This window comes from Leptopilina heterotoma, unplaced genomic scaffold (assembly GCF_015476425.1).
Source record: "Leptopilina heterotoma isolate Lh14 unplaced genomic scaffold, ASM1547642v1 Lhet_45, whole genome shotgun sequence".
Lineage (NCBI taxonomy): Eukaryota > Metazoa > Arthropoda > Insecta > Hymenoptera > Figitidae > Leptopilina > Leptopilina heterotoma.
The window spans coordinates 3,179,387-3,199,034 of NW_025111086.1; the positions used below are offsets into that span (position 1 = coordinate 3,179,387).

At 19.3% G+C, this 19,648-nt stretch overlaps 2 protein-coding genes across 7 annotated transcripts in view; one reads left to right on the forward strand and one right to left on the reverse strand.

Moving 5' to 3' along the window:
- LOC122507102 (sodium-independent sulfate anion transporter-like) overlaps positions 1–19,648 on the forward strand; it is a 146,341-nt gene that overhangs the window by 65,642 nt on the left and 61,051 nt on the right. The gene's annotated exons all lie outside the window — the stretch shown is intronic.
- Positions 1–19,648, reverse strand: part of LOC122507104 (trissin receptor-like) — a 78,515-nt gene that overhangs the window by 26,599 nt on the left and 32,268 nt on the right. Inside the window, exon 2 of the mRNA XM_043619643.1 lies at positions 16,931–17,097. Coding sequence (XP_043475578.1) covers positions 16,931–17,097 — 167 coding nt within the window. The remainder of the gene's footprint in view (positions 1–16,930; positions 17,098–19,648) is intronic.

Consider the following 19,648-nt stretch of genomic DNA (forward strand, 5'->3'; position numbering starts at 1 on the left):
ATTTCCAAAAATAATAAACATCTTCGCAGGAATTCAATTATTTTTTAAAATCTCAACAAAATTCTTAGGAAAAATTCAATTATTTTCGAAAAATAATAAAATTCGTTGCAAGAATTCAATTATTTTCAAAAATCTCATTAAAATTCTTCTGATAAATTCAATTATTTCCAAAAATAATAAACTTCTTCGCAGGAATTGAATTATTTTTTAAAATCTCAACAAAATTCTTTGGAAGAATTCAATTATTTACAAAAATAATGACATTCTTCGTAGGAATTCAATTATTTTTTAAAATCGCAATAAAATTCTTCAAAAAAAATTCAAATATTTTCAAAAATCGTAATAAAAATCTTCAAAAAAATTCAATTATTTTCGACAAATAATAAAATTTTTTGCAGGAATTCAATTATTCTCAAAAATAATAAACTTCTTTTCAGGAATACAATTATTTTTAAAAATTTCAATAAACCCCTTCACAAAAAATCTTAATAAAATTCTTCGTAAAAATTCAATTATTTTCTAATATTGCAATGAAATGCTTCCTAAGAATTCAATTATTTCCAAAAATAATAAACATCTTCGCAGGAATTCAATTATTTTTTAAAATCTCAACAAAATTCTTAGGAAAAATTCAATTATTTACAAAAATAATAAAATTCGTTGCAGGAATTCAATTATTTTCAAAAATCTCATTAAAATTCTTCTGATAAATTCAATTATTTCCAAAAATAATAAACTTCTTCACGGGAATTCAATTATTTTAAAAATTTTAATAAAACCCTTTACAAAAAATCTTAATAAAATTCTTCGAAAAAATTCAATTATTTTCTAAAATTTCAATAAAATGCTTCCCAAGAATTCAATTATTTCCAAAAATAATAAACTTCTTCGCAGGAATTGAATTATTTTTTAAAATCTCAACAAAATTCTTCATAAAAATTCAATTATTTTTTAAAATTGCAATAAAATTCAATTATTTTTAAAAATTTCCATAAAACCCTTCACAAAAAATTTTAATAAAATTCTTCGTAAAAATTCAATTATTTTTAAAAATTTCCATAAAACCCTACACAAAAAATCTTAATAAAATTCTTCGTAAAAATTCAATTATTTTCAAAAATTTCAATAAAATACTTTCTAAGAATTTAATTGCATTCAAAAATTTTTAATAAAATTTTACGCAACAGTTGAATTGAAAACAGTTGAATTGAAAATTGTAAAACATAGGATTCTCTAAATTTGATTTGGTTCAAATTTTAAATTGAGATAAAAAAATGTATCAAAATAATTGTAAAGCAACATTTTGATACTTTTTTTTTTGTTTCAATTTTGATATCCTTTGAAAAACTATATGTAAAAAATTGACATCGTGTAAGTTTGCATAGAAATTCAAATATTATCTAAAAATTTGATTATAAAAAAAAAATTAAAATTTCCATTCCTATGGTATAGAATTAATTTCGCCATTTTATAATACAGTAAAACTTGTCAGGAAGTAGACGAAACACACCAGAGAGTTTCGATTTTTACATTGTAAATACAGTAAAAAAAAAAAAAAAAGGAATAGAGAGAAAAAGTTACTTGAAATTTCCTCTTCCATGTATATTAAAGATAAGTTTTGAAGCTTCAGGTCAAAATTAGCATTAAATATGTTGAGAGTGACAGAAAAATGATGGGAGAACGAGAAACACAGTTTCTTTCGACGGAATATAACCTTTTTTTTCCTCTCTCTCTCTCTCTATACCTTTAATCTCCTCTACTTCGAAGTTGAAAGTTTCCTTAGCGCAGGATTAAGGAATAGAAGTCCAGAAAGATTAAAGTTTAGTGGCTTCTCTCCAGGCCCGAGATAATCTTATCTAAGAAGACGACTATTATAAGACGAAACTGGACCTTCTTTACCTAATACTACATTGCGACAAAAAAAAAGAAAAATTTTTTTTCAAGACAAGTAAAAGATTTTTGCATATAATTTCAAGATTTCTGATGTTGTAAGTTGTTGTATCCTTTTCTCTTTCTTTTTTTTTATTATCACAAGTTTTAAAATTGATTTTCTCCAAGAGAGAGAGAGATTATATACAAAACTCTCAATTTGTAGAGAGAAGGATCGAATTAATGATACTGTAGTACTTTTTTTTTTGTTCTCTCTCTCTCTATATATATATAAAATCTCTCATCATTTCCCTTCGAAGAGTAGACTGATTTTCTCGGGGATTTTCTCATTTTCTACTTTTCACCTTAATTGAATCTCACCAAATCCGATAATCCAGTTACGTAATCGTTGCATTCTTATAAAACGTTCTTGACCTCCAGTATAAACGTTCTTCTCTCATCTTTATTTACCATATTCATTTATTCAATTCGTTTTGTTATTGTAACTTGTTATATTCAATTTTCCAGAGAGTGAAAAAGGGAGCTCATCTTTTACAATTCAATGTTTTTTTTTCTTCTTCTTTTTTCCTCCTCCTTTTTCTCTCCCCTTTTTCGGTTTCGAGAATAAAGGATTCTAATTTCAGATTTTTTTTTTTTTAATATCGAAACAATTTTTTTCACGGTTACCACAAAAATTTATGATTAGTTTTCATTTCTCTGATTTCTAGAGAAAATTTTGACTTTTTCCCTGAAACTAAAGATAATATATTCTGATTCACTCTAAATAGATAGGTACTCAAAAAAAAAAAAAAAAAAAAGGTTTACAAATTTCGTTTATTGGAAAATTATTCGAAAACATCAATAAATTATTTTTTAAATAAATATTTAATCACTATTATTTTTTCCTTGGAAAAAATATTATTTTCGAAAATTTCAAATTCAAAACCTTTTCAAAATTCAATTATTTCTAAAAATTCACGTTATAATGCTTTAAATATTCAATTATCTAAAATTTTTGCTAAAATTCATATTTAAATCAATTTCTATTAGAAAAATCTGCGAGAATTCAACTATTTAAATAAAATAAGAAAAAAAATAATTTATTGAATAATTGAAAGTTTCTCAAAATTGAATTCTCAAAAAGAATGTTGTTATCAACAAAATTCATAATAATTGAATTCTCTGCTACAAATTGTAATAAAATTTTTAAGAATAATTACATTTTTCAAGGAATTCGATTATAAAATTGTATTAACAATAATAATTGAAATTCTGCGATGAGTTTTATCATTTTATGAAAATGATAAAATTCCTAAAAAGAATTTTATTATTTATAAAAATAATTGAAACCCTACAAAAAAATGTTATTATTTATGAATATAATTGGATTTTTGCAAAAAAATTTATTGAGATTTTAAAAAAATAAGTGTTTTCCTGCGAAGAATTTTATTATTTTTGAAAATAATTGAAAAATTTTTTGAAAGTAATTGAATTCTTAGGAAGAATTTTTTTATTTACGAAAATAATTGAATTCCAGAAAAGAATTTTATTATTTTTGAACATAATCAAAATTTTTGCAACGAATTTTATTCAGATTTTTAACATATAATTGAATTCCTGGAAAGAAATTTAATATTTTCGAAAATAATTGAATTCCAGCATTTTGTCGAAATTAAAAAAAATAATTACATTCTTCGAAAGAATTTTATGATTTTTGAAAATAATTGAATTCGTTCAAAAAAATTTTATTATTTTTGAAAATAATTTAATTGTTGCGAATAATTTTATTTTTTACGAAGAAAATTGAATTCCAGCGAAGAATTTTATTAAAATTGTATTAAAAATAATTGAATTCTTTCAAAGAATTGTAATATTTTGAAAAATAATTGAATTACGGTAAAAAAAATTCTATTATTTATAAAAATAATTGAATTCTTGCAAAGAATTTTAATACTTTTGAAAATAATTGAATGTTTGCAAAAAAAGTTTATTGAGATTTTAGAAAATACTTAATTTCCTGCGAAGAATATTATTATTTTTTAAAAAAATTGAATTCAGGAAAATTTTTTGAAAATAATTGAATTCTTGGGAAGAAATTTATGATTTACGAAAATAATTGAATTACAGCAAAGAATTTTATTATTTTTTAAATACAATTGAATTTTTACGACAAATTTTATTCAGATTTTTTAACATAATTGAATTCTTGGAAAGAAATTAATATTTTCGAAAATAATTGAATTCCAGCAAAGAATTTTATTATTTTTGAATATAATTAATTTTTGCAATCGACTTTATTCAGATTTTTGTAAATAATTGAATTAATCCGAAGAATTTTGTCGAAATTAAAAAAAATAATTACATTCTTCGAAAGAATTTTCTTATTTTTGAAAATAATTTCATTCTTTCAAACAATTTTATTATTTTTGAAAATAATTGAATTCTTGCAAAGAATTTAATTTTAATATTCATAACTTAAGAAATTCTGTCGAAGAATTTAATTGAAATAGTATTCAACAGAATTGAATTTTTAATTACGCATTTTAGTAAAATTCTATTGAAAATAAATAAATTTATGCATAGAATTTTGTTATTTATGAAAGTAGTTAAATTCCTGAAAAGAATTTTATGATTTTTTGTGAATAATTAAATTTTTCGGAAGATTTTTATTGAGATTTTTAAAAATAATTGAATTTTTCAGAATTAATTTTATTGAGATTTTAAAAAATAATTAAATTCTTAAAAAAAATTTAATGTTAATATTTTAAACTAAATAAATTCTTTCGAGTAATTTAATTAAAATTTTTGAAAATAATTGAATTCTTAGGAAGAAATTTATTATTTAAGAGAATAATTGCGAATTCGAACAAAGAATTTTATTATGGTTAAGAATAATTGAATTGTTGCAAAAAATTTTATTTTTTTCAATAATAATTGAATTCATACAAAGAATTTTATAATTGAATCCCTGTGAAGAACTTTATTATAATATAATTAAATTTCTGCAAAGAATTTTTCAGATTTTTGAGAATAATAAATTCCTGCGAAAAATTTCATTATTTATAAAAATAATTGAATTTTTGCAATGATTTAATTTTACTATTTAAATCGAAATAAATTCTTTCGAGGAATTTAATTAGAATTTTATTCAACAAAATTGAATTTTAATTACGAATTTTAGTAAAATTCCGTTGAAACTAATTTTAATTTCTGAGAAGAGTTTTATTATTTTTAAAAGTTATTTTAGTCTTTCGTTAAAATTTATTAAAATTGTACTGAAAATAATTCTTTTATATAGAATTCTATTAAAATTGAATAAAAAATAAATACAATTTAAATACCAATGTAAATGTGAATAAAAATTAAATTCAAATTTATATAAATAAAAATCACATGAAAAATTAAATTAAATAAAAATTGAATGTAACTTTAAGAAAGTAAAAATTAAATTTTTATTTTGAAATAAGTTTTAGTTTTACCAATAGTTAATTAAATTAGATTACATACGAGAAGTAATTTTAGAATGAAATCCCAATTTTTATTTTTCCATTGGAAAAATTCGTTTTCTTTAAAAAAAAATATCGATAAATTCAAATTCAAATGCTGAGAATAAAAAAGAGAAGGAAAAAAAATTCATCACGATTGTACGATGGAAGTTTATTACAATTTTAATAACCAAATATATATAGAGATATTGGTTTTTTGTCCTGTACAGAAGTAGAAAAATTACATTTTCAGATTGGATTCATCATATAACCAGTTGTGCGGGCAATTTATTTTTTTCAAAACACACATATAGATAGAGAGAGAGAAATTATTTTAGAAAAAGGTTCCTTGGGGAGAAATTCCAAAAAAAAACCCTCTGGTCAATATCGGCGGTTTTTTTTTTATATTTCTTTAAAAAAAAAAAGAAAAATAATGGTAGACGTTCGAAAATTATCTTTATCACTATCTTCCATCAAATTTTTTTTTCTGTTTTTTTTCTCTCTTTCCTTTTCTCTTTTTTTTGCCACTGGAGATGTTACACTTTATATATTACCAGGGAACAATGTGTGGAATTTTCTATACATATATGGTCTCTCTCTGGCACTCTCGAGAATCTTGACGATTCTATATATATATATATATGGCTGATGGTAAATTTATATATATAAATTTGTCGCATGTGTGGAAAATGATTATACATACACTCTATATATATGTATGTGGCAATTGCTCTGCCTTGTTACCAATTTTGAATTAAAACAATTAAACCGTCCTGTCAATCGATATATAGTGTTGAGAGTGGACCCAATTTGCAATCATCTTGGAAATCAAGTTGTTTAATTGGATTTAATCAAAATATCGAAACCAGATTGGAAAGCCGATTCACTCCTTGTTAATAGAAATGGTTAAATACTTATATATGCGTGCGACAATAATTGGTAGTTTAGAATTCTTGCAAAAAAAAAAAAAAAAAGAAAAAAAGAATTGGAAATAGAGAAAAAAAAGTGGAAATAAAAAATAGAAATAGGGAAAAAAGAAGAAATAAAAAATATAAATAGAGGAAAAAAGTAAAAATTAAAAATTAAATGAAGAAAAAGGTAGAAAAAAATAAATAAAAAATAGAAATAAATAATAGAAATATAAAAAATTGAGAGTAGAAAAAAATAAATAAAAAATAGAGATAAAAGAATGGAGAAAATAAAAAAATATATTAGAAAACAAAGAAATGGAAAAAAACAGAAATGACAAAAAAGTAGAGATAGAAGAATAGAAAAAGAAAAATATATATTAGAAAATAAAGAAATGGAAAAAATAAAAAAAAACAGAAATGTCAGAAATGACAGAAAAATAGAGATAAAAGAATAGAAAAAGGAAAAAATATATTAGAAAACAAAGAAATGGAAAAAATAAAAAAAAACAGAAATGACAGAAATGACAGAAAAATAGAGATAAAAGAATAGAAAAAGGAAAAAATATATTAGAAAACAAAGAAATGGAAAAAATAAAAAAAAACAGAAATGACAGAAAAATAGAGACAAAAGAATAGAAAAAGGAAAAAATATATTAGAAAACAGAGAAATAGTAAAAATAAAATAAAACAGAAGTGACAGAAAAATAGAGATAAAAGAATAGAAAAAGGAAAAAATATATTAGAAAACAGAGAAATAGTAAAAATAAAATAAAACAGAAGTGACAGAAAAATAGAGATAAAAAGAAAAAAATGTAAAAATATTAGAAAAGAAAGAAATAGAAATAACAAAAAATAAAGAAAAATAACAAAAAATAAACAGAAAAGGAAGTAATAAAAAAAACAAAAAAAGAAAATAAATAAATAAGATAACGAAAGAAAAATAGAAAAATACTCATGTTTTATTCATGAAATTTTCATTTTCATTCCACGAGATTTTCTTCTCTAATTTTTGATGATCCACAATTTTGTAATTTTTTATTAAAAAAAATATTTAGTTTATTTAGTGATTTTTCATTAAATACTTCCTTTACGTGAAGAAGTATTTTAAAAAAAAAATATTTTCGTTAATTACACATTTAATAAATAATTTTACTTAAATATTTCAATATCAATTGAATTTTAAAAGAGTTGCGTTTACAATTTTCATGAATAGATGAACTTCAGAAGGTTTTAATTTAAAATTTTATAAAATTTCAATTTTCGAAGAATTTAATTTGAAATTTAAGAAAAGTTGGATTTTTGAAAAAATTTAATAATTCAAATTATTTACAAAAATAAAATTTGTTGCAAAAATTCAATTATGGTTCAAAAATAATAAACTTCTTTTCTAGAATTCAATTATTTTTGTAAATAATAAATCTCTTCCCGCAAGAATTCAACTATGTATTTTCAAAAATTTCAATAAAATTCTTCGCAAATATTCAATTATATTTTTATAAATAATAAAAAACTTTGCATAAATTCAATTGTATTCAATAAAAAGAAATTTTTAAATTTAACTAAAATTCGTAAATAAAATAAAATTTTGTTGAATACCATATTTCAATTAAATTCCTCGAAAGAATTTTTTAGTTTTCAATATTAAAATTAAATTCTTTGCAAGAATTCAATTATTTTTAAAAATAATAGAAGTTTTCACCGCAATTCAATTATTTTCCAAAATATTACAATTCTTTGAAATAATTTAATTATTTTTAATACAATTTTAAAAAGAATTCTTCGCTGGAATTGAATTTTTTTCGTAAATAATAAAATTATTCGCAAGAATTAAATTATTTTCTAAAATAATAATATTTTTTGGACGAATTCAATTATTTTCAAAAATCATAAAATTCTGTTGAAGAATAAAATTATTTTTTTAAATTTCGACAAAATTCTTCGGATAAATGCAATTATTTAGAAAAATCTGAATAAAGTTGATTGCAAAAATTAATTATATTAAAAAAAAAAATAAAATTCTTTGTTGGAATTCAATTATTTTCGAAAATATTAAATTTCTTTCCAAGAATTCAATTATAGTTGAAAAATCTGAATAAAATTTGTCGCAAAAATTGAATTATATTTAAAAATAATAAAATTCTTCGCTGGAATTCAATTATTTTCTTAAATAATAAATTTCTTCACAAAAATTCAATTATTTTCAAAAATAATACAATTCTTTGAAAGAATGAAATTATTTTTTTTTAATTTTAATAAAATTCCTCGCTGGAATTTAACTTTTTTTTCGAAAATAATAAAATTCTTCGCAAGAATTCAATTATTTTCAAAAATAATAAAATTCTTCCGAAGAATGAAATTAATTAGAAATATATGAGAAAACAAAGAAAATAGAAAAAATAAAAAAAAATGACAAAAAATAGAGATAGAAGAATAGAAAAAAGAAAAAGTATATTAGAAAACAGAGAAGTAGTACAATAATTAGAAAATAGAAATAACAAAAAATAGAGATAAAAAGATAGAAAAAAGAAAAAAATTTTGAAAATATTAGAAAACAAAGAAAAAACAAAAAAAAAATAGAAATAGAAAAGGAAAAGGGAAGCAATAGAATAAACAAAAAAAGGAAATAAATGAATAGGAAAAAGAAAGAAAAATAGAAAAATACTGACCTAAGAGAAATTTTTCAATCAAAAAAGTAATCGATGTGTCCGATTATTTTTTTTTTTTTCTGAAAAGGCGCTCTTCGCGTCATTCTGCTACAGAATTTAATTGTTGATCGACTATCGATACCAGTTGGTAATTATTTTTTAACTTTTTAACTATTATTACTATCTTAATAGTATCTCAGTAAAAAATAATTTATTTAATTCAAGTGCCTAATCGAATGTGAAAAATATTAGTGTTTATAAAAATAAATAAATAAATTCTTGCAAAGAAATTTATTATTTTTGAAAATAATTGATTTTTTTCTAAGAATTTTGTTGAGATTTTAAAAAATAATTGAATTCATGCCAAGAATTTTATTATTTTTTAAAATAATTGAATTTTTTTCGAAACTTTTTATTGAGATTTTAAAAAATAATTGAATCCCTGAGAAGAATTTTATTTAAATTTAAAAAAAAAAAACCTTTTTAAATTCCTAACCAAGATTCTTGAAAATAATTGAATTTCTGAGAAGCTTTTTATGAAAATTTCAAAAAATAATTTAATTCCTGTAATGGATTTTTAACATTTTTAAAAATAATTGAATTTTTGTGAAAAATTTTGATTATTTTCATAAATAATTGAATTTATTGCGATGAATTTTATTATTTTCGGAAATAGTTGAATTTTTTGGAAGAAATTTTATTGACATTCTTGAAAATAATTGAATTTTTCCGAAGATTTTTGTTGAGATTTTAAAAAATAATATATTGAATTCCTTCGAAGAAATTTATTATTTTTGAAAATAATTGAATTCCTGCAAAGAATTTTAATACTTTTGAAAATTAAAAATTTTTGCAAAAAAAAATTGATTGATATTTTAAAAATAATTGATTTCCTGCGAAGAATTTTATCCAAATTTAAAAAAAGTTATTTCATTTTTCCGAAGAATTTTATTATTTTTGAAAATAATTTCATTCTTCCGAAGAATTTGATTATTTTTGTAAATAATTTCATTCTTCCAAAGAATTTTATTATTTTTGTAAATAATTGAATTTTTTTTTAGATTTTTATTAAGATTTTTAAAAATAATTGAATTTTTGAGAAGCTTTTTATGAAAATTTCAAAAAGCAAATTGAATTCCTTTGAAGAATTTTATTATTTTTAAAAATAATTGAATTCTTTTGAAGAATTTTATTATTTTTGTAAATAATTGAATGCCTCCAAAGAATTTTATTATTTTTAAAAATAATTGAATTCTTTTAAAGAATTTTATTATTATGTAAAATAATTGAATTTCGGTGAAAGATTCTTTTATTTATAAAAATTAATTGAATTTTTCCAGATTTATTTATGAAAAAAATAGAATTTTAATAAAATTTTTGACACTTTTGAATTCTTTCTAGAAATTTTATTAAAATTTTTTTTTCCTCAATTATTTAAATTTAAAATTTAATTATTTAAATTTTAATTTAAATTTATGTTTTAATAAAAAAATTTTTAATTTGCATAATAATAATAATGATAATAATAATGATCATAATAATAATAATATTAACAATAATAATAATAATAATAGTAATAAATAATAATAAAAATATTAATAATAATAATAATAAAAATAACATTTCGCTAAAAAATGATTGAAATAAAAGAAAAAGATTTTTTCATTGCATTTCCATTTCCGCAATTTTATATTTTCGAACTTGCTTTAATAATGAATTGTAACACTTTCCTCTCTCCCCCGCATTGCCGTTAACCTTTCGTTGAGGGAATAAAGAATGGAAAAAGCTCGAGCTTCAAGAGATTAAGTGAAGAATAATTGAGCTTTTTATTCGCTGAGAGGTCTCTGCAACTAAAAAGTCTTCTATATAGTCCCATTATCATTACTGACAATGCAAGTAATTCACTTAATTTCTGTTTACTATTTTGTTTTGTTATAATTCAATTTTATTTATCTTCAAACAAATTCATTGTTGGCGTTTCTCATTTTATTATTATTATTATTATTATATACATATAAAACGAGATGAGAAAAGGGAAAATAACATTAATAACAATTAGAAAATTAAATTTCAAATTCATTCTCGTGTTGTACTTTTCAAGAATACTTGATATATATTTATGTACCTACATACAATTTTATTATCGTGTCGACTCTATATATAATAGCGTGCTTTATGGAATTTTCTTTTGTTATTTTGCACTTTATATTGCTTTTTTAATTCGTGTTCATTAAGAAGGGGGTGGGGTGTGAGAATGATACTGAATAAGGAACAATAATTGCAATTCGAAATTAATAGCTTACATATAAAAATATACATTTATACAATAACAGAAATGAAATAATTTTTAAAATAAATTTTTTTTCCGAAATTTTTTATTTTATTTAATTGAAATATTTTTTATGTTCAAAATAATTAAGTGCAAATATTTTTTAAATTTAAATTCAATTTCCCTAATTATTTAGTTGATTTCCTATTTTTTCATTGTTATAAGAAAAAAAAAAATAATTTTCATAGTTATAAATTAATATTTAAATATTTCCAATAAAACGTAAACTATTTATTAATTGTTATTATTAAAATCAATAAACAGGTAATTAATTTTATTTAGTAACTTTTTTTCATATTTTCTGTCTTAATTATATTTTTTTTTAATTATAAATTAAAATTAATTACATTTAATTACAATTAATTACAAGATTTATAACTAAATAGTTATAAATCTTAAATCTATTAATCTTTAAATTAATTGAATTTTAATTTTTCTTAAACTTAAATACTAATTATTCATTCTATTAATTTTATCCATTAAATTGAAAATATTAAATTGCTCGTATTTTAGTATATTTATTTTCTTCTTTTTATTTTTTCATAAAATAACTTTTTCATTATTCATTTGTATAAAAGTGGAAAATAATAATTAGAAGAAAATTATATTTCACTATAAAGAAATACAATATGGTTTCTTATCGTTGTTATATAAAAGTGAAATAAAGAAATTAAAAAAAATACCTACAATAAAATACAGTTATGACTAATGAATTTAAGTTTATATTTAATAAAACTTTGCTTTTATTTTATTAACTATTTATATATTCTTAATAAAAGTTACGAACTTTATATTGAAAAACTTTAAAATTAAAAATATGTACCTTCTAATTATAATTTGAAATCAATATTCCTTTATTAGTTGAAATTAAATGAAAGTTTAACAAAAGTTTTCGAATATACAAAAGTTATTGTTGAAATTAAAGTTAGTAAAAATAATAATAATATTATTTTTGTCTATTTTCATTTTTTTTATTCTATTATAACTATTTATTAGCTATACTAGTTTTTATAAATAATTTATAAACACTTTATTTTGTTAAAAAATCCAGAATTAGTATACTATTTCTTAAAGCCAGCTTTTAAATAGTAATTTATTTAGTAAAAAAATTAATTCTAATTTTCTAGAAAATTGCAGAGTAAAAATATCGAGAATTAAAAATTAATATCAATTTGTATTAATTTTTAAACTCTCTAATAGATTTGATTGGAAATAATTTTAGAATTTACGAAAATATTGACGAATATCTTGATATTCAATATGGAGATTTTTTTCTCCACCTGAGAACGTCAAGGTCACCGCTAGATGGCAGTTTAGTTTCCAGGAACACACCAACACGCCACCTGGTGATGACCTTGGCGTTCTCAGGTGGAGAAATTCAGTTTATCTCTCAAAAACTTTTTTATAATTATTAACAATTAATAAAATGCAAAAAATTTTATTGTGAAAATAATTTAAATTGTCTTTTAGTGCACATTTTTTAACATTAAATAAAAAAAATAATTTAATAGTATTATTACATTATAATAAATTAATAATATTTAATATTAAAATAAACAAAAAAAAAATATAACAAAATTATAAAAAACAAATAAATATAAATTTAAAAAAAAGTTAATAAAAAAAAACAAAAATATAAAGAAATAATAAAAAAAACTCTGACGAAATTAAATAAATAAATAAATCTTGTTAAAATAAATAAATATAATAAACCTACTTGACACATGCAATAAATTTAGGTTAATTGATGATTAGTAAACTTTCACATTACAATATGTCATTTTTAATTTAAATAATGTTATATAGAAACTTTGTAAGTGAATTATTCTAAAAAGTAAGTTTAAAATGATTAAAAGTAGTTGAAATTTAAGTGAAGAGGTGAGAAAATTGAGAGAGAGAGAGAGAGAGAGAGAGAGAAAGAGGGAGAGAAGGCAAAAAAAGTGAGGAATTTGCTTCAGAAGGAAAAAAAAATTAAGTGCGAACTTCTTTAAAAACACCTTGTTTGAAAATTTTTTTGAAACAATAGAGTACTTTAGTATTTTTTTTCCTCTTATTTTTTTTAATGCACTAGAATAAAATTTGAACGATAATAAACTGCAACACATAGAAGAATTTTAATTGATCTTAAATTGTAAATTGCTCTTGAAAAAAAAATTTCCTTCTCTTAAAATTAAAATCTCCAGTTACTTATGTGTAAGAGATGCTGATAATAACATTTAAAAAAAACATTTTTAAAAATTTTAGTCGTTAAAATTAAAAAACAAAAATAGAAAACTAAAAAACGTAAAAAATGAAGTCAACTAAATATAAATCAAATAAATAAATCAAAAAACTTGAGGAAATTTAAAATTGAAGAAAGTGAAAATTAAGAAATTTAAATATTATAAAATTAAAATGAAAGGAAAATGTAAAATTAAAAATTGAAGAAAGTAAAAATTAAGAAATTAAAAAATTGTAAAATTGTAAACGTAAAGAAATTGTAAAATTAAAAATTGAAGAAAGTAAAAATTAAGAAATTCAAAAATTGTAAAATTGTAAACGTAAAGAAATTGTAAAATTTTTAATTGAAGAAGTAGAAATTAAAAATTTTCAAAATTATAAAATTAAAAATTGAAGAAAGTAAAAATTAAGAAATTCCAAAATTGGAAAATTGGAAAAGTAAAGAAATTGTAAAATTAACAATTGGAGAAAGTAAAAATCAAGAAATTCCAAAATTGGAAAATTGGAAAAGTAAAGAAATTGTAAAATTAACAATTGAAGAAAGTAAAAATTAAGAAATTCCAAAATTGTAAAAGTAAACAAAATGGTGAAATTAAAATTTGAAAAAAAAAATTAAAGAAATTAGAAATTACAGAAATTAAAAATTAAGGAAATGAAAAATTCAAGAAAGTAAAATCTAAAAATCAAAGAAATTAAAAATGAAATAAATTAAAATTAAGGAAACTAAAAATTGGAGAAATTAAAAATTAAAGAAATTGTAAAATTACAAATGAACGAAAGTAAAAATTAAAAAAAAAGAAGAAAATTTATAAACTAGAATAAGCGAAAAATTAAAATCCAAAAAAATAAACAAAATTTGAATAATACACAAAATATCGAAAAACATAGTTAATCAATAGAAAAAAATAACAAATTACATTGTCACTGAAGAAGAAGAAATGAAAAAAATAGTACTTTCCTGATAAAAAAAAAGTGTGAGAGAGAGGCCATTTCTGAATTTAATACAAGTTTTTCCAATTTATTATATGCCTTCCAATAAGTAGTTTTTTTCAATATAACGCAGCTAGCATTAAAATTCTGTGAAGTAAAATCCAATTTAGAACGGTGAGAGAAGCATTTGCTTTCAACGGATGATGGTGTCCTTTTAGTAAAAGTCTTTTTTATTTTCTTTTTTTTTCTTTTTCTCTTTTTTTTTCCTTTTCTTTTTTTTCTCTTTTTTTAACGTAAAATTTAGAATAAATTGCTAGAAGGTTGGAAAAAAAGATACACCAATTGTCATACACAGAATTTCTTTAAAATTCAGTTGTAAAAAAGAAAGCAAAAAAAAAAAAAAAAAAAACTCCCCCTCTTCACATTTATGCGGAGTATTCGCATATATGATATATTATCAGAAGGAAAAAAAATTAAATTACTCTCACAATACCGGAAGGCACAATGCAAAAAAAAAAAAAAAAAATGGTATGCGTCTTCAATTTTAAAACGAAATATAAAAGCGGCTCTGCTTTTTTTGTGAATATACGCACCATTATGTATTGATTTAAAAAGGCAATAAGAATATTAAAAAAATAATAATAAATATGGGTACTAATAAAAAAATAAAAAACCAATAAAAAAAATATTAATAATAAAAATAGTAGTATTAATATTTCGAATGACAATAATTATTAATATTTTTGGAGACCACTTTAGCGAATATTTTTTATTAATATTTGAAAAAAAGATTGAAAAAAATTACTATTATTTTTGTTCATTTGCAATTGTTACTATTATAAAATGAAATAATATAAAAAAATAATTTTTAAATCTATTAAAAAATAATAACTGAAAACAAAAATTTCCCCATCATTAATCTTGATGGATTTGTGTCAAAAAATTTTTAGTAAACAGCAAAAAAAGAAAATATCCAATTTTTCTTCGTTTTATGAAATATGAACATTCTCAGCTTTCATAAACTTCAAACACCATTCAGGATTTCTCTCCTCTCTCTCTCTCTTTTTTTTTTTTTTTTTTTTTATATAAATGTAAATTGATGCTCACACTTTTATCTTTGTCAAACATGATGTTTATAATGAATTCTAAAATGCGTTTCTCCCTTTTATATAGAAACACAAAAAAAAACCAGTTTTCATCTATACTCATTTATTTATTTTTTTATCAATATTCATTTTTTCATTTTAAAAACAAAACAAAAAAAATTTCTCTCTATATTGCAACTGGTAAAACAATTTATTTCATTGGCGTCAATAAATTTCCTTGTTAATGTAGCGAATAATTTTCAATATATGTGAAAAATAATTTTTTTCTTCATTTCTGTGAATGTAAATGAAAATGTCAAATGGCAAATGGCAAATATTTTATATACAATAATATTTAATGATAATAATTCATATTTCAATATTAATAATAAAAAAATCAATATTTGAATATAATTTGGAAAAAAATAAAAATACCTAATAAAATAATGACGATAAAATATTAATTATTCTAAAGAGCAGGATTTTTTTTTTGGTAAAATAATAATTAGAGTTTTGCTTTATAAATAAATAAATAAATAAATAAATAAATGTAATAAATGGAAAAATGAAAAGGAAAGCTAAAAATGAAAGTATTAAAATGAAAAATTAAATTGAAAAACTAGAAATGAAAGTATTAAAACGAATAATTAAAATGAAAGTTTTAAAATAAAAAATTAAATTGAAAAACTAGAAATAAAATTATAAAAACAAAAAATAAATAGAAAAACTAAACACTAGGAGTTATTAAATTGAAAAACTAAAAATAAAATTATTGAAATGAAAATTTAAATTTAAAAACTAAAAATGAAGTTAATAAAATAAATAATAAAATTAAAAAATTAAGTCATAAAATCAGAAATAGAATAAAAAAAAATCGAAAATTAAAAGTCGAAAAAAAATTAAAGAATAAAAAATAAAATTAGGAAATCAAAAATAAAATAAAAAATAAAAGTAGAAAAAAAATTAAAATTAAAAAATTAAAAATTAAGTTACAAAATCAAAAATAGAATAAAAAAAATAAAATTAGAAAATAAAAAATAGAAAAAATAGAAAATTAATAAATTAAAATTAAAAACAGAAAATTTAAAAGCGAAAAACAGAATAAAAAAAGAAAAAAGAATTATTCGTCCAATATAAAAAAGAATAAATCTTGAGAGAATTTAAAATAATTAGACTGCGGATAATTACACAGACACTGATTTTAGATTTAATTTATTTTCCACACACCATTTTCCCGCATTGAGAGAACATCTGCTCTTTTTCTAACATTGAATACCAAACCAGGGTGTTGATAAAAATTTTATCTCTTCTCCGAGACACTTTCTCTATTTTGCATATGTATTAAATTTTAATCAATATTAAAAATCAGGGCATTTTACGTATTTTTAGAAGGAAAAAAGATAAAAAAAAAAATTTCCGCAGAAAATTGAAAAATTATTTTTTTTTTTTTACTTACCAAAAAAGCAACAGAAGAAAACAATTGAGTAGAGTGTTATGAATATTATTTTCACTTCAATTCTATCGAAAATATAGTCTTCATTTATTGTTGAATTGTCGTTAAAAATTGTTTCGTTGTAAAAACTTTCGTTTTCATAGTTGTCCATGACCATCTTTTGAAATGGGCTGCAAAAGAAAAATGGAGAAATTCAAATTAGCGAGATTTTAATTACTAAAATTTTTAAAATTTGTTTAAAATTAGAAATTAAAATTAAATTTGAAAATTAAAATTTTTAATTATAAAGTGAAAAAGGGGAAAATTGAAAAAATGCAATTGAAAAATTTCAATTTCAAATTGAAATTTGAAATTGAAAATTCAATTTTAAATTCTAATCGAAAATTGGAATTGAAATTGAAATTGGCAATTTTATCAAATTTAATAGAAAACGAAAATTTTTCTTTGACATTCAAAAGGACAATTTTAAATTAAAATTGAAATACAAATAAATAAAAATTTTTACTTGAAATTGAATTTATGATAATTTTAAATTGAAATTGAAATTAAAATTGAAAATAACGATTTTAAATTGAAATTGATGTTAAAATTGACAATTTGAAATTGAAAATAAAATTTACGACATTAAATTCAATTTTAAATTCAATTATAATTTTTTTTTTTTCTTTCATTTATTATTATAAATTGAAATTAAAATTAAAAAGGACAATTTGAAATTGAAAAAAGAAATTAAAATTAAAATTGACAATTTTAAATTCATTTATAAATTGAAATTGAAATTTAAAAGAACAATTATAAATTAAAATTGAAAATGACAATTCTAAAATAAAATTTAAATTACAAAGGACAATTTTAAATTGAAATAGAAGTCACAATTGAAATTAACAATTTTAAATGCAATTATAAATCGAAATTGAATTTAAAATAGAGTTTTAAGTAGAAATTAAAATTGAAATTGACAATTTTAAATTCAATTATAAATCGAAATTGAAAATAAAATATTCAAAAAAGAAATTTTGATATTAAAAAGACAGTTTTAAATAGAAATTAAAATTGAAATTGACAATTTTAAATTCAATTATAAATCGAAATTGAAATTAATAGCAATTTTTAAGTCAAATTAAAGTTGAAAATGATAATTTTAAATTGAAATTAAAATTGAAAATAACGATTTTAAATTGAAATTGAAGTTAAAGAATGACAATTTTAAATTGTAATTAAAATTAAAATTGAATACAACAATTTCAAATTGAAAGTAAAAATTACAATTTTAAATTCACATTCAATAATTAAAAACTAGCTAAAAATAATTGAAAACTGCCAATTTCAAATTAGAATTGAAATTAAAATTTCGAATTTACAAAGAAAAAAACTGTAAACAAAAAAAAATGTCAAATAATTTTTTTCGTACATAAAAATTGCTCTCGTGAGTTTCAATCAGTTTTTTATTAAAATTATTTTAACATTCAAAGCGAATGTAATTAGATCATTTTCCAGTTGATTTATAAAACCTTGTTAAATGCAAACTTTCAGCGAGACTTGAAATTAACTTTGTGATTAAGCATTCGTCCTTTCTGTTTCTTAAAGACTACTATATTTCATAAAAGGGACGAAATTTATTATACTAGATTTCATTTTTCTTTTCTTCTTTTTGACGATAATTTATTATATTAAATTTAAAAATATAATGTCATCAATTTTTTTCCCCCTTTTATTTATTTATTTATTTTTTTTTTTGAGAAAATTATTTCTAATCTTACAATTTGTGTCAATTTACTTTAGGAATTTTGTATTATATAGAAATATTTCATTTGTACAAACACTATAAACCAGGAAATTAAAAATAAAATTAAACTAAAAGTAAAATTAAATAAAATTAAAATTTAACCGCGAGAATGAAATAAAACTAAATTAAAATTAAACTATGAAAATAAAATGAAACTAAAAATAAGATTAAAATTAAAATTATACCTAAAATTAAAATCAAAATTAAAAACGCAATTAAAAATAATTATTTACTTATTTTACACTAAAAAGACCAAAAATTCGGTTTTCTAATAAAAACAATTTAAAAACAAAATAACAAACAATTTAACAAAAAACAAATTTTAATTAATATTAAAATTATAATTAATAATAAAATAAATTAGTAAATAAAAAATAAATAAATATTAATTTTCTGTATGAAAATCAATTAAAAATAATTTAGAGAAATATTTTTATTTTTATTTTTTATTTTTATTATTTTTATTTTATTTATTACATTTTTAATTAAATTTCTTTTTATTTTTAATTTAATTGCTTTTAAATTTAATTTTTGAAATAAATAATAATTGAAAATTTAGAAAGAAAAGAACAGATTTAAATGTGGGAGAATTTTGTTTGCAGACTATAATTAAATGAGAAATATAATATATTATTTCCGATAAATTAGAGTTTATATATAAACATATAATATTTTATCAAGAGTAATTAATTATTTAGATTGCATTGCTATTTATTTGTATCGTGTTTGTATTTTTCATTAAACTAATTGCAAATTAATTGCATTTTAAAAAAATGAAAATTCAACCACATATATTAATTAATCATGTCTCAATAAACGATGTTTTCTGTTTTTAGAAAATTTCAAATTATAACGTAAAGATCAATGTGTTTCTCGCACATTTGCATTAAAAAAAAATTTCTAATTACAAGAATAAATTTTAATTAACACTATAA